Source organism: Geospiza fortis, unplaced genomic scaffold (genome assembly GCF_000277835.1).
Source record: "Geospiza fortis unplaced genomic scaffold, GeoFor_1.0 scaffold53, whole genome shotgun sequence".
NCBI classification, from domain to species: Eukaryota; Metazoa; Chordata; class Aves; order Passeriformes; family Thraupidae; genus Geospiza; species Geospiza fortis.
This window is the reverse complement of record NW_005054305.1, coordinates 3,129,778-3,146,484: the sequence shown is the minus strand read 5'-3', so window position 1 is coordinate 3,146,484 and position 16,707 is coordinate 3,129,778. Positions and strand designations below refer to the sequence as shown.

Sequence of the window (16,707 nt, the reverse complement as noted above, 5' to 3'; positions counted from 1 at the left end):
AATTATAAGTGGAAATCTGTGGTTTTAATGCCCAGTCAAGCTCTGGATATTCTGAAATATTATGGGTAAGAGAACACTTCAGCAATTGTAGGTGCTGAGTGGCATCCAGTTTCCTGAGCTTAGGAAAACAAAAAGTTGCTCCAGTTCACAGATTGTGTTGGACTTTCTCTTTGTAAGGGCTGTGGTGAATTTCAGTTTTCCTTTGATTTCTCCTGCAGATGAAGGACTGAACCATGAATGCAAACTCTGCAATCAGACATTCGACTCTCCTGCCAAACTTCAGTGCCACCTGATAGAGCACAGCTTTGAAGGCATGGGGGGCACCTTCAAATGTCCGGTGTGCTTTACAGGTAGGAGCCCATCACTGCTTGTCCCAGTCATGCCCTTAGCTTGACCTTGCAGAACTCCCTGAAAAAATGTGTTGTGTGCTGGCTTTAGGTCAGCTTTAGGAGGGAACATTACATTTTGCTCATTAATAATATTGATTAGAAATCGTTTAGAAAGCTGAGCTCCTTGGAAGGTCGGTCATCCATCTGTAAGAAGTGCATTTCAGGCTCTTCTATCGGAAGTTTGAGTTTTTATAATTACAGAAGTGATAGTCTGTTACCTTCCACGGTATCACTTCCATGTTTCAAACCTGCCAAGGTGAAAGCTATCCATAAATTTGTGCTTTAAAGCCACAGATGCTTCATCTAAACCAATAAAACTCAGAGCAGAATTTGGCCCCAGTTCCCAGGCATAGCCTGTGCAGCCGCATTCTCCTCTGATGGGGTAAGAAAGCCCACATGCGTGTGTGTGCTGGCTTGTGGTGAGAAGAAACACCCTTGTAATGTGCTTTACAAAGCAAACCATGCTGTCTTGCCACAAGTCAAGTTCTGTTCTCCCCTGACACAAGTCCAAGTGTGGAATAATCCTCCCCAAGTCAGTGCTGTTATTCAGTAGTAAAACCCAAGTGAGAAAATAACTTGACCCAGTAGGGCTAAGCACTGCAGTGTTTGGGCCATAATGAAGAACAGAAAAATGCTGTTGTTGGAAATGAAAACACATTAAAAGGATGCCTACTGAGTTGTTGTGAGTTTTTTTAAGGACTTCCTAATAGAACATTTCATAAAATGATAACCTAAAACATGAGTGTTACTATGTAGCTCGCATGCCCAATTTTGCTTTAAAAGATGAAAATCAAAGATAATCACAAACATGACAAAACACACTTTGGGTATTCACACATCAATGGCATGCTAATTCTGGAAGCCATTCAAGATTTCTGTTTTCCATTAATGGAAGTGGAGGATTTTCATTGATAAGCAAATAGACCCTTTAATACCTTCATTTTACTCCTCTTTGTTTGGCAGCTCCACGCCCAGTGAAACCTAAGCGAGTGCTACCAAGGAAAATTAAATTTGAATTTTTCATCTTTCAGATACAGTGGCTGGTGATGATTATTACCTCTCTGTGTTCAGATTTCACACATTTCTGTGGGTTATAAAATTTAAAAAATGCATAGTTTCTCTTCACTGCACAGCTTGTCTGAGCATGGGTAGTACCACCAGAAACAGTTTGTCTGTAAAGTGTCTGTCTTCAATAATTCTTTCAGTTAGGCATTCCTTCAATTTTTTAGTTTTACCACTGATTCTACAATTTTTTTCCCTTGTTTTTGCTTACACATTATGGTGTGATCTTTTTTTAGTGTGATGTCATGAATCTTCCATTTCCAACTTTAGGATGTTGTAAATGCAACATAAAAACTTGCATATGTAAAGAGTACCCACTGAGAGCTCTCCATGTGACCAAGATCCCTGATAAAACTAATCCTTCCATTTCTGAGCCAGTAGCCTTGTGAAATATGTTAAGGAACATGGAGATAAGTCGATTCCAATCTGTGCAAAATTCTTGCTTTTTGCTGATGGGGTAAATAGACAGTGAGCATTAATCACAAACAATGATGCTTTATTAGCAATGTGCCATTAAATTACTTCAGCACATCTTGCTAGAATATTAACGAGAAGTAAAAATCACCAATATAAGTTTTATATGGAAAATGGAATCTGATCTTTTTTTTTTCCAGGGTAATGAGAAATGTGATTAAAATGTATGACTCAGAAGAACAATATTCTGATGTTTTTTGTTGCCTTGCAATTAGAATAATTTTAATGATTAGGAGTGGAGTCAAAGTCAAATGCCAGCATCTTTAATAAATCCTTTCCCTGCCTATACAGATTAATATTGTAGATGCAAACTTTTTTAGGTCACAGTGCACCAGGCATCCATCAGAAGTCAGTGCTGCCAACCCAAACACTGCCTCTGGCATATACAATTTAATTATTAATAGTATGTCTCCTAGGTAAACTGTTACACAGTCTTAGGGCCTTGTTTTGTAGTCATTAAAATTGAACATGTTTATATTATTGAAACCCTTGCATTCAGTGTGCAGGCAGAGTTGATCTTAAAGTATCCAAAGAGAATTTACCTGCAGTTCTGTTTCACATTTATAGACATTGCCCCAGTATAGCTGTGGGATATAATTTTTAACATTAACACATTTAAATACAGAGCTGTTTGTTAGCTTTAACTTTAGGCGCACAGAGTAAACAGGACTTTGGCATCCGTGCTTTTCAAACCTGTTGGTTGCCAGGAAATAAGTGTTGTGTGTGTTCAATCAAAGTGCAGTAAGCATGAAGAAATAATTCTGAACAGGAAATGGCATTTTCAGACACTCTATAGATGAAATCTTCGTTGGTTGTCCTGACAGGGTCTTTTGTTTTTTCCCTTGGTCAGTTGTTGGGTTTTTTCCTTAAACCAGAAATCTTCTTTTTTTTCAATTCATTTGTTTTAGAAGAAGCCTCACACTTTGTAGATAAATGACATTCATTTGTATGCATTATAGCAGCAGTGTAAGGTGAAATCTGAATGCAGTTGCCTAATTTTACATCCTGGAATTGCTCAATGCTATTGAGAGATTGTTCATAAAAAAACTCTTCACTTACGATATGAAATAATGAAAAGTTTGTTCTTTGTCTAAAATTTCAGTGTTTGTCCAAGCAAACAAGTTGCAGCAGCATATTTTCTCAGCCCATGGACAAGAGGACAAGATCTATGACTGCACACAGTGTCCACAGAAGTTCTTCTTCCAAACAGAGCTGCAGGTACTACACTTGTTACCTGGGGGTTATAAAAGCATTATGTATTTGATAGCTGAGTTCAAAGTTACACTTGCCATGAACCTCCTCTGATTCTTGCTTATCATCAGGATGGGAATTAGAGAAGGTCAAGAGAAATTGCAGGTGATTCAACCCATGCTGCTTCAAAAAGATGTTGGCAGAAAGCCACCTGGTACAGAGCTGAATTTCAGGATTCTTGCACTGTAGATTCTTTCAGCTCAAGGTATTCTCTAGGAGAGAGAAATGGCCATCCTGTTTTTCTGCTTGATAGCCATAAAACATTAGTAAACCAGTGAAATGGAAAATAAATGTATTCTTTTGTCTTTAAACGCGAAAAGCTATGCACTGAAGTAGGAGTGTAGTGATGGCAGAGAGGGGAAGTAGACAGAATTTCTCTTTTGATTTGGTGGGGAATAAAAATAGAGTCAAATTAATATATTTTTGGGGGCTGTTATCAGATTTGTAATGGTACTGTTTATTAATGGTAAACAAAAGGAGAGAGAGAAAGAGAGAGAAAGGAAAGAAAGAAAAAGAAAGAAAGAAAGAAAGAAAGAGAGAGAGAGAAAGAAAGAAAGAAAGAAAGAAAGAAAGAAAGAAAGAAAGAAAGAAAGAAAGAAAGAAAGAAAGAAAGAAAGAAAGAAAGAAAGAAAGAAAGAAAGAAAGAAAGAAAGAAAGAAAGAAAGAAAGAAAGAAAGAAAGAAAGAAAGAAAGAAAGAAAGAAAGAAAGAAAGAAAGAAAGAAAGAAAGAAAGAAAGAAAGAAAGAAAGAAAGAAAGAAAGAAAGAAAGAAAGAAAGAAAGAAAGAAAGAAAGAAAGAAAGAAAGAAAGAAAGAAAGAAAGAAAGAAAGAAAGAAAGAAAGAAAGAAAGAAAGAAAGAAAGAAAGAAAGAAAGAAAGAAAGAAAGAAAGAAAGAAAGAAAGAAAGAAAGAAAGAAAGAAAGAAAGAAAGAAAGAAAGAAAGAAAGAAAGAAAGAAAGAAAGAGAAAAGAGAGGAAGGAAGGAAGGAAGGAAGGAAGGAAGGAAGGAAGGAAGGAAGGAAGGAAGGAAGGAAGGAAGGAAGGAAGGAAGGAAGGAAGGAAGGAAGGAAGGAAGGAAGGAAGTGCAGGTATGCAAAAGCCAGTTATGAAAAGAAAGAAACAGGAACACAAGGTAAAAATTACTTTTAACAATAGAATTAGGACTGGATTTTGAAAAGCACAGTAGATAACTGAATTAAGAAGATGTAAAGGACACAGAGTGTAATTATGGTTTGTACAATCACCTCCTAACAAGTCTATCCCATCTAAAATACACTTTCATTTCAAAATACATGGGCTCCCAAGCAACTACCTTCATTTATTTTGTTGTAATAAACAAATGACACGTTTTTCCACTCAAAATTTATTCCTGCCCAAGACTAAGGAAAAGATTTTGCTCTTTCCATCTATGCCTCATTCATTGAAACTTCAACATAATTGAAGCACCTGGTTTTCTAGTGAAGGACACAAAAGGGTGTCACTACAGAGAGAAACTCTGCACCACATGGGCTAGATGACCGTGTGTTGGTAGCTGCATGCTGCAGAAGGCTCCTACTAGACCCCATCTCAGCATCCTTAGTGACAGCCTCCCTCTGTCTTATCTACACTTGCAATAAGGAAGAGGTATTCATTTACTTATACACTTAATTCATTAGGTTTATTATTATTTTAATTAATTTGGATAGCCCTACCTCAGTGGAGAATGCATTATGTTTAAAAATTGCAGTGCCATCATGCCATTTGCATTTATTTGTTGGGATCTCTGTCTTTCTGCTCTTACCTCTAGTTACCTACCCAGGCTGCTGAAAGGGCAGCAAAGCACTCAGGCACAGCAGTAGGTACTGAGTTTTGGGGTCTGCTTTTGCTGAAAATGCATTGATTTCCAGCCCACTCTCACTTAAAACCTATTCTAGGAGGCATGGCTTTGTTCAGGCTATCTAACACCTAAAGCAGCAGAATCTTTGGCAACTGTCCTCCAGGTTATGCTTCTCTATCCTTTCACATTGCCTTGGTTTGTATTGGGGCTTGCAGCATAGCTGTATGTTTATTCTATCAAGAGCAGTTCCTTACTTTTTAAATTAAATGTGCATCTAGCATTCTTCTCCCATGCACAGGACGTGCTGATCATGTCAGATTAGAAGGTAGGGTCAGCACTCCATGGTTGTAGGGAAGGCAGGGTGGAAACATGAACAAAGTAGAGCAGGACAGAATGCAGTAGCATAGAAGTCCTATCCACATGTATGGTTCAGCTGATAATTAAAAGGAATTAATTCAAGCAAACAGAAAATATATGCGTTATAATGGTGCTTAATTTGGTGTTTGGCCGAGTGTGATTCTTCACTTAGCATTTTCTGGGTCCTGTTCAGAAAGAGTAGCCTATAGGAACATAAGAATCCCCTCACCTTCTCAATACAAAAATCAAGTAAGACTCCCTTTAGAAGTTTCCATTATTTCAGTCCAGGCGCTTGCTAGGAATGCAACACAATCCCACAGGACCGCATTCCGGTGAGAACAGAGAACAAATGACCAGTCCTGAAAATCAAACCTTCAATGTTTTGCTCAACCTTCAAGCTGAAATAATGAAATTTTACAGGAATTTGCTCTTTGTTTTAAGATCCTTTTGACACTTGCTTTGTACTCTGTACGCTGCTTTTAAATGCCTTTGCGCTCAATAGCTGCAGAACCAGCTTTAAACTTTTTTGGATACTACCTGCATATGGAGGAGCAAATGGAAACCTTCTGTAACAGTTAGAAGTTTATGCTTTAAGAGTGTTTCAAGTTGTGAATTTTTGTACTTATATGTTTAAAAGGCTATGTGGTGTATTTATGCTTCTGAAATGGAGTTGAAAAAGTGTGTCCCTAAAAGTGTTTATTCTTTAGAATAGAAAGCTTTTAATAAGACATGCTTAACACAATAAGGGCTTGTCTGAAATAGGCTTGTACAAACAAGGAAGCTGAAAGGTAGATGCATTTATAGGGTGCCTAGATTTCCCCCAAAAGATTAAAATCTTCTAATTGAACACCTAGACCATTTAGTTCTCTAGAGAGGATGGATATAACTAAAACAGTGTTCTCCATTCATTATCCATAATACTGAATTTTTAATTGATAAGGAAGTAAAGAAATTTATCACTAGTTTATTATTGAATTTTCATTAAATTATGAGAAAGGAATTTGTACCTATTAAGACTTCTTTTTCCTGCCCACATGCTCTTTCCAGTGCCTGCTCCTTTTTGCCTTAGTCTTATTGGACATAGGCTTAGATGTTTGCTCTGGTGTTTGTGTCTCTCTTGTCTTTGATAAGGAGTAACCATTGCTTTCCTATTTCCAGTGCTAGTATTAATTCCACAGAATCAGAATTATTTGGGTTGGAAGGGACATTAAAGATCAACTGGTTCCAACCCCCTGCCATGGGCAGGGACAGCTTCCACAAGACCAGGTTGCTCAAAGCCCCATCCAACCTGGCCAGGGACACACCATATTGTGGTGTTTGTGGGGAGGAATGAGGTACCCTTGTGGGGTGTTAACCAAAGTGAATGAATCAATTCACTTTAGTTTTATGCAGATGTTGTTGGATCAGAGAGGTACCGATATCCAATAGAACTGATGAATAATTATACATTTTTCCCAGTGTTTTATCAGTGATGATGGTTAGTTTTCAATATGATGCTAGCCAAAATTACATTATTTCAGCACCATTTTGTCCAGAACAAAAATGATATCTCTTTTTGGTGAATTAGGACATTTCCTTAACTTCTTGTGACTAATAATTAGTTGCCCCTGGGGTAGTTAAGTGTCCCCACTTTAGAAACATGAAAACTAGGGCAAGAAATAATTGGATCAGCAGTTGCTTCTCATCCTGTTCAAAAGAGACCTGGCCTCAGTGATTCACGCCCTTGCTGCTTCCCATCTGGACTCCATCAGCACAGAATACCTGGGCATGGAGCCATCAGCCTGTAGGATGTTCCAGCTAATACAGAGAGCTGCAGCACTGGCCCTCAGTAGCAAAGGAGACCAGGAGCATATTCAATCAGCTCTCTTGCTGTCTATACTGCCTTCCTACATGTTTGTCCAGTTGTGTTCTAAGACTCAGTCCTTAATCTTCTTGGTGGACTGGGTCAAGCACGTCGCAGACATGACATGAGAAGTTATTCCCATTTGGAAACACTGTGGTAGTTGACCAAGTTCTGCTTTGTGAGCATTTCTATCAAAGAGCTGGAGATTTTTCCTCAGAAGCTAGAACTTCCTCACAGACTGGCCTGTGAGAGCATGGAACAGACTTCCACAGCAGTTAAGTATTAAGACAGATGTCCTCAACTTAGGCTTCTGAGAGCAGGATGCACCTACATGTGCCAATGGCTCCCTTCTCTCATACAAACATATACCTGTATGTAGATTTCTAAACCTTCCCCAAAATCCCAACCCACAGCAACAGAGCTCTACCAAAACAAAATACACAGCTCCTTCCCCAGGGAAGGGATGAAAGAAAGAATGAAGCACTCATAGCAGATGTTACTCATGTCGCTTCAAACAGCAGGAGAACATTCTTAGCTCCCAGTACAAGCTGCTGAAACAGAGCAGGACAGGGGCAGTATAGAAGAATCTGTAGAAGTTTTATGTAGCTTAATGTGATTCCTTCTCTGGATTTCCAGTTTTACCATTTTCTTGTTCCCAGGTTACCACTGTTGAAATTAATCTAATTTCTTCCTCACTTCTTTAAGGGTTAAACTTTCCAAAGATCTCAGCATTGAAAAATGCTCCCAAAAACTCAACATTTTACAACAGCCTTTAAAATACCCTTGACCTGAGCTGGAGCAGAACTAAGCAAGCTCTAGGCTATTTCAAGAACTAAAGGCTTGACTGAGACCTTTAGTGGAGACAGTGGCAGAGCTGGGATTCAAACACTATGTTCTCTCATTTGGGGGTCAGCTAGAGAAAACTGCTAATTAACCTGGGCTGGGGTTGTCTCCTTGTGGCAGAGGCCTTCTGGGGCCAGCTGGGAAAGAGGTTGGTGTAGGAACAGCATCAGCCATAGCAGCAGTGGCACAGCTACCTCCATCTAGGATTGTTTTGCCAAGGCCCCCACATTAGTTGAGTCTGTGTGCCGTGTAGGTCCCAACAGCAGGGGAGACCGTGAATAATTTATGCTCTTTACACAAAAACAGGCACAAAACTTTTAAACCTGCAGGATGTTTTCTTCACACAGAAAAGGCCTCAAAACATTTTTTTAAGAGAAATTGGAGATTAGTTTTGGCATTTCTAGGTCCCCAAGCTCTTAGGGTGAGGAGTGGAGCATAGATGCTGGCTTTCTAGGCCCCAAAGGCCAGGAGCCAGCAGGGAATAACTTTGTCAGCTCTTCTTAAAAAGAAGCCTACCTGGAATCCAATTAACAGTCAAAGCTTTAGGCCAGCATTTTCAAACTCAGTGGCCTATTTCTGAGAGGGTGCTGAGCACCTCCAGGTGCAGATAAGGCCAGGGGAAGATGCTGGTGCTGAGTACATCAGGAAATCAGGTCAAAAATGCCTGAAGTTAGGAACCTTGATAAAAGTATAGGTGCTGAGCAGCCACAGCCTCATTTAAAGTTTCAACAAAACACTTTTGATGCCTAAATACAGGCATCACATTCATTAATGTTGGCCCTAGTCCTTAGCAGGAAGTCAGGTTGCTGCTCTCAGAGCAAATGCCTAGGAGTCAGAAGAGCTGGATTCATTTGTAAGGTCAGGTACTAACTTACTCCACATAACCATGCGTGCTCTGCATCTTGTGAGTGAGGATGATGATAATAATATGTGTTCCAGAGATACTAGGTTTGTAATTAATGGTTGTGTTTTAGGGGACTAGGCTGAGCTGCATGCATTGCAAGTTTGCTTTTTTTCCTGAACCCTTACTGTGCATTCTGTTTCAGATAGATATGTGTGCATCAGTATGTGCACATCTTTCCATGTCTTTCAAGATTTAAAAAATTCAGACTTGTGTTCCTGAGATTTGAGACTTTTTCCCCCTAGAAGGGGGAATTATTTTCTTTGCAAATTTTCTCAAAAAGGCAATCAAGAGAAGCACAGTGGAGGCACTCATGCATTAGCTCTTTAAGGACATACCTTCTAAGTGTTTCCCTGCAAGTCTTTTGCTTCAATGTCAAACAAAGTTTAAATACAAAAAGAAATTCTTTGAATTCCCTTCCAGTGCCCCTTCCCTCCTGGGGACTGAGGGGTGTTATGGCCACATTAGGTTTTCATGCGGTAATTCTTTTCTAAATAAGAAATTTCCAGGTTTGGAGCTTGTGAGTTCACCCGCCTTTGATTGGCCTATTCAAATGTAAACATTCCCTGTGGGTACTTCATTAGTTCATGAATATTTATAGCACATTGCAAAGCCCACCAAGCCCAAAGAGCCAGAATTTTTCAGGGACCATTTTGATTTTACTAAATAGTGCTTGTCAAAGATGAGCTTAATATTAATGTGTCTTATTTGTCTTCACATACTTCATATATGAGTAACTCTGCATACCACAGTCAGCCTGTGAAATTTTCTATAGTCTTTCCTGTAATAAGGAGGAAACAATGTGTTCACAACATCCCTTACACATTCCCTGTGAGAAGAACATTCCTTAAATTTCTGGAGAAATTGAATCACAATTATGGGTTTGTTTTTTCAGATGCTTGAGTAATATTATTGATGAAAATACAGAATTAATTGGCAAAGTACAGCATTTAAGTGATGGATATTATATTTAAACTCACATTTTAATCTTGAAAAGAAATTCAGACTTAAGGAACAATAAAATGCTAAAGAACTGAAAACTAAATATACCATCTTAGGTGACACTCATAAAGTACCTATTCAAAAATAAGCAAAAATTTATATTCCTTCTCTTTCTAGGGGACAGAATCATACCCAAAAGCATGTGTGCTTGAATATATGTCCCTGTTTTGCCTACTTCTTCCTGTTTATATGCTCGTATGGCAGGATTCTTTCTGTAAAATATAAGTACCTATTAAAAAAAAATAACCCATGCATCTGTTCTCCAAATTGACTCATATGGTCTATATTAAATAGCTTCTGCAAAATCAGGTAATACAGTACAGTTTGTAATCCTTATGACTGCAAATCCTTATGACATGCAAAAATGTTAAATGAAATTCGTGGTTTCCAGTCTGAAAGCAGCAAATGTTGTCTCTGAAACGTATCAGTGATGTTACATGTCAACATTAAAATCATAATTTCTGAGGTGTTTTAGCAAATAGAACAGTGAAGTGTGCAAAATTTCAGCCTAAAGAAGCAAATCAAAAGTTGCAGCAGAAAGAAAAAGGCACAGAAATGCAGAAGAAGAAGGGAACAAAAAGCAGAGGAGTAGAAGAGAAGCAGAGAGGAGATTATGGGACAAAGAAAGAAACAAGATAGAAATAATAGTGCTTGGGGAAGCAAACATTTTTTCTTCTGAGTGATGCTGGTAATAATGATAAGGCACTAGTAAAAATAAATCATGGTAGTAATAAGGGGAAGTTCAGTTATTACATAAAGGGCAGTTTCTACCCTCAGTCCTTACAGAAACCTCAGCGAACATCAGAGAGTGCTGTCATAGACTGAGGGCGAGGAAAACAGTAAATGTATTCCCTGACCCACAGATAATCATTAGAAATGGAATTCTGCCCTTTGCAGAAAATGAGGTTTTATCATCTGTGCCCTGAATATTTCAGCCTACACCTTGCCATTAGTCAGATCAGTTGGCACATACACCTGGAGTAAGCAGAAGAAATAAGCACTCTGTTTGCAGGCGAATAATTTCCTCGTAGATCAGTTCAGTTCTGTTAATTGTCCATCCATTAATTCCTTGCTAATGTAGTTGATATCGATGACTGATTTTCTGTGCTAAACAGGAAGCACCACTTCTTCATTCTAGGACACATTCCTTCCTACAACTGCCCTGCTGTTATCTACCAGTAGCTGCCATTATATTATCTTTCATCTGGCCCAGAGCTGACAACAGATGGCCATCTCCGGGACTGCCATCAGTGTGACTTTATGAAGCATCCAGCTATGGTGTATTGAGGAGTTTCATGGCCAGTTCTGCAAATCTGATTTCCCTTCCCCCTACCCTGCTGCTGGCCCCCCTCACTCCATCTCCATGAATAAGCTCCTTATTCCTGGCTCCACTCTCCACTGGTCCTGTCATTTCCCAACGAGTGGTGGCACACAGTTATCACTGGATGTTTGCAGCTCCAGGTCTGCCCCCACTTCCCTTTGCAGCACTGGCACAAGGTTGTTGTTGCTCCCAGCATCCTCATTCCTCCATGTTTTCAGTGAACCAAAGCATGGGCACAGGGGTTTGGTAGAAGCAAAACTGCTACCTCTTAAGATCTCTAGTTCAAACCCTACCTTCTTCCACTGCAGAGCACCTCCTCAAGCTTCAGGGTTTTTTGTTGGTTTTTTTTAAGTTCTACAAGACATGCTGTCAAACCAACATTGAGTATATTAAGTGTGAAAGAAGCTAAAATATCGATTAGAGACCTAAAGTGGAGAAAAGTGTAAAATTCACTAGCATCCTGATTCCATTGACATGTTAGATCACTTGGAAAAGCTCTTTCAACTGTGTGGCTGCTGTGCATTTTGGAGAAAGATATATTGTTTGCTCTTGACAGAGTTTTCTAGAGACAGGTACCTCCAGAGCCAACCCGTATTTTACAAGAAATTCACATTTGTGTCCTTTATTGTGATGCTTGCAGCAAGTCTACAGCTAGTGAGAGTCTCTGCCCTCAAGCTATAAAGGAGTAAAGCTCCATTGTTGGAGAGAGAGCAGCCGCCTGTGAAAGGCTGAGATGTGGTAGGTAAGATGAATACTGCTTAAAAGCAATGCTTTGCCATGCTGTCATTTAGAACAGGAACACTGAGGATTTAAACAAAAGTGAAAGGCATGGTAAATGAATCCCTTTAAACTGGTCAAATTTTCAGCTGCCAAAAATAACAAGTTTTCTCCATTGATATGTTCATTGAGTAGGAGGAAAGTTGGGAGGGGATGAATTCCCCTAGGGAGGAGGTGTAGATAGTTTGGGAAGACAAGGTGTGGTCAGTGATTCATAAAAAGACACTCCAGTAAACAGCAAACTTGGCTCAAAAGCAGTGCTTTTTCTTTTTTTTTTTTTTTTTCCCCCCTTTTGTTTTTTTTTTCTCTTTTTTCTTTTTTGGGTTTTTTTTTTTTTTGGGTTTTGGGATTTTTTTGTTTTTGTTTTTTGGGGTTTTTTTTTTGTTGTTGTTTTTTTGGTTTGTTTTTTTTTTGCTGTCAGGGGCAGGGTAAGAGCATCATTGGGCCACTCCATTCTAAGCATGAATGAAAAAGACTCTGGTGCAGAGTGGCTACACAACTGGAAGTGTATGTTGCAAAAAATGTGTCTGTCCCTCACCCAGAAGGAGCATCTTTTAGGTTTAGCATTTCTACCTGTTATTGGAGTCAGTTTTGCCATGCTTTGATCAATCCAAGGCGTAAACATTTTGGATGGGAAAAGATGTAATTTTGCATGCTCTTGTGATTTTTTTGTTTTTTAAGTTGAGCTTCTTTTCTGTTCAAAGCTGAAAATAAGTGTCCTCCACCCTGTTAACAAAGGAAGAGAGAAAGAGATGATTCAGTTCTCATGAACCAATACTGCTGAGTTGCACACATTTCTACGTGCAGCTTTAGTTGTTTTTCTGTGTTGTTATAGCCTCGTTTTGCGGGAGAATCGCTAGGCACAGTCACGGATCATGGGTGTGTAAGTTTGCTCGGGGATACGCTGTGTCAGTGAATACTCTGCCTCCCCCTTCACTTCCTGTGTGTAGATGTGTGCTGTGTAAGATAAAGAACCTGTGATATTGTTAAATATTAGTGCTGCATTTTGCTTGGCTTCGCATTTGTAAAGGTGAAAGGTGATTGTGCAGGAAAATGGAACAGTATATTTGCTGTGAGACAGGCACTAAGAACTCACTCCCATGCTCAGTTATAATTCATGACTGTACTGGTGGGAAGCCCTTATCCCTCTGTGGAGTTAATGCATCTCTACTGTAACCTGCTGAGAGCACCCTGTGTCCCCTCCCACCATCTGTGCATTCACTGGCGTGCTTTCTCTCTCCCCCTTTACTGTGAGATCTCTTGGTGTTAAAACTGTCACACTGCTAGTGCCTGCTAAAGGTGGCTTTATGATGTGTATTAATGCTGAATTGTCATTTAAGGGTGAGGAGGCAGGTAAAGGATATGTTACCATTTGTTTTAAGCTCTTGTTAGAAAATGCTGGGGAGCAAATAGACAGAAAGGTAGATTTTTCACTTCAAACAACAAACAGCTTTGAACAGTACAGAGAAATTGTCACAGCTCAGGGTAAGAGCTGTTGATGGCAAATGTGTATTTCTTCCCAATCTAAGCATATTTAACTGTTTCTTGGTACAGTGGATCTCTGTCTCTCCATGTCAAGATCTAAACCAACCACATCGTAAATTGAATAATATGTTATTTACCCATCAGCTGAATTCTATTTTCTCGAAATTGATCTACTCTTTTAGCTGAAAAGCCCTCTTGCAGGCTGCCAGTTGCTTCTTTGCTACCTAAGACTTGAAATTCATGTGACCAAGTGCTGTAAGCTAGTATAGTCTTAACTAAACAGGTAGTGTATGAAGATTTTTTATTATTATTATTGCTGTAAGGCACTGTCAGAAGACTGGTGAGGCTGTCTAGCTTTGAAAGAATTGCACTCAGCTCACAGAGATTTAGATGATGCTTTATCAACCTGGCACTTTACCACAACATTAAACTCAGTATATGGTTAAAAGACCATGTACTTGACTGTCATGGCAATATTAATTTGCAGTGTTTCACTGGATGTAATCTCATGTAGTCTGTTGTTTGTATTCCTTTAAAACTTATAAATCAAATCCAGACCTGGAATACCAGTGTATGAACGTAACAGATGTGCTGCCATAAGGGACCTGCTAGGTTATAAACTGCAGAAATGATCTTTTTCTATTTCAGATTTCTGGCTTATTCCAGGGAGATTTAGTAACCACAGAGGTAAGGTGGAAGGTCACACACTAGGACAGTAGCACCCACCCAGTGCTTGACGTTGGGTGTAATTGTCAGGAAATCCACCTCTAATCATTTTATTATTCAGTTGTAGCATCCAGCAAAGCTCCTGAGCAAAAGTAGGGCAAGAATGACTTCAGTAGCTCTGTGTCCAGGTTTTCTTAGGTGAAAGATCACTTTGAGATGACACAGCTGAGTAGTCAGGCTGAAATCCTAGTTGGTATTTTATTAATTTTGCACCAAGATAAATCTTGAAATTCTGACAAACTCCATGACAGGTGAAATTCCTTCTTGCAGAATCTGCTCAGCAAGAGGCTGCTCATTTCGTTCTGTTCAGAGGCAGGCAACAGGAGGGCAGCTTTATAATCAGCCCTCAAAGGAGCCCTGGCCGCCCCAGAGCCTTGGACTGATTGAATAACTCCTGGGCCTCTTCCCCTAGGCCTCCATCAGCAGGGGTCCTGTGGAAAGCAATCTCCCGCAGACTGGCACTGAAGTGAGCTTTAAACTACTATTTTCTGCTCTCCAGAGGAGCCTGGAGTACTAAAAGATAGATGGACTGCAGATATTTTATGAGAAACTGTCAGAAGAAGAGCAGAGTAAATGTTTTTTTCCCTCCTTCGAGTCACACGCTGCATCACTGTAGAATTTTTCCCAGAATCTTTTACACTGAAAGTTTGAAATTAATTGGTCGCTAACCTTAATTTCCCCCCTCCCTCTTATTTTTCTTTTTTTTTCCTTCCCTCTTTTTCGTCTTCTCTTTTTTTTTCCCCCTTAAATATTCACTCGGAGGCCCTTTGCTTAACCACAGTTGCAGAAAATCAGTACCATTTGCACTGAAATATTTATAATGACAGAATGAAAAATTGGATTCATTTTCTGGCCTGTAGCCGAACAGTCTGCAACTTTGCACAGCATTGTTTAGCATCTCTCATTCCTTCCTTTCATTGGGGTCCTTTTCAGACACACACACACACACACACACACACACACACACACACACACACACGCGCGCGTGCTGCCCATGCTTCAGAGGAATGTTTAGCAAAACACAGAGCCATTTTTAATCTCAGCCTTGAGAAAACAACTTGTCTCTAACCTTGCCACCATCTGGGGTGGAGGGGCGGGAAGCAAAGGGGGAGGTCCCCAGGAAGCACGTAGAATTCCTCTTACAGGAGAGGTTATGGAGAGTGACATGCAGTAATCTGTCCTCTACATTGAAGCAGTGTATGGCTAGCATTCTGCAACCTGATTTGGTGCGTTGCAGGTGGACTCAGTACCAGGCTGGATAGCAGAATCTTTCCAGAAAACCCTGTTCTGCCACCAATTCCCTCCATGGCCTTGAGAAACTCGTTTGCCCACAAAGGAAGAGGTTGTCAAAGGCTCCCTTTTGTGCCTGAGCAGAGACTGTAAAAATGCCCTGTGCTTCTTTGCACCTCCAGAAAACAGAAGATGCTGGAACTGTACATATTTACTTCCCTTGAAGCAATGGTGTGAAGGTGAAGTGGTTGATGTTTGCAAAGAGCTTTGAAAATGAAAGTGCAGATCCTCAGGCTCCAATTTGCATCCCCTGCCAGTATAAAAGGTACCTTAGTCAGACAGCCAAGGATTCCCTCAGTACACAGCAAATCCTGTTTATTTTGCAAGCTGGTTCTGTATCACTCCCTTTTGGTCCTCACAGGCATGTCTCAGACTCCAATGAATTCCAGGGATTTTTAATTGGTATAACAATCCCATGGGGCTATTATGAGCTGGCATAAGTTTGGGCAGTGTTAGGAATGCTTTAACATGCACTGAGGACTATGGTAGCCCATGATTTAAATGGTTAGGCCGCATGGATTTACAATAACATAAAGTGAACATGTAGGAATTAATCTGAAAATGCACACAATTTAGCAGAGAATTGTAAGTCTCTACAGGTGTCAGAGTCTTGTGCAGAACTTAATAGGGAAATATATCTGTGAAAAGAGGTATTTCAAAAACCCTTAGAAATTACTCTCCGGTGAGTTTGTAGATTGCCTTGACAATGCAGTTGTTTCTGGAAAAACAAGGCCTATGGCCAAAATCTTAATTTCTAATGCCTAAAAAGAGGCTTCTTGAGACAACGCTGGATTCCCCAAGGAAGTGGGTTGGATGCAGGGGTGGATTCTGCAAGGTGCTGAGAATCTCCTGAAAATGCAGGTGACAGAAGTTGCCTGTCAAGGTCCAAAAATGTCACCTTGCTAACTTCACCCATATCAAATTTATGACATAGCTGTATTGCTGACAGCAGGTGTCTGTGTATACTACTAAATTCTGATCTTTCAGTCCTACATCACTCATCTAGGCACAAACTTTTTATTTCTTTGCTTTCTTCTGTAAAAGCTTCTTGATGCTGGCTCCCCCTCGAAGCTCTCAGGAGCAGAGGCTGAGCAGGTGTGGCTAGAAGCAGGAGGAAGGGGTCGACATCTGCTGCAGGCACCAGTACGGCTCAGCTGAGGCGGCACAGCATTC

The 16,707-nt window shown here is 39.9% G+C and overlaps 1 protein-coding gene across 8 annotated transcripts in view; it reads left to right on the top strand.

Moving 5' to 3' along the window:
* ZNF521 (zinc finger protein 521) overlaps positions 1–16,707 on the top strand; it is a 230,337-nt gene that overhangs the window by 200,464 nt on the left and 13,166 nt on the right. For all 8 annotated transcript variants that reach the window (XM_031066627.1, XM_031066626.1, XM_031066625.1 and 5 more), the window contains 2 exons: positions 219–350; positions 3,028–3,143. In XM_031066627.1, the coding sequence (XP_030922487.1) occupies positions 219–350; positions 3,028–3,143 (248 nt within the window). The remainder of the gene's footprint in view (positions 1–218; positions 351–3,027; positions 3,144–16,707) is intronic.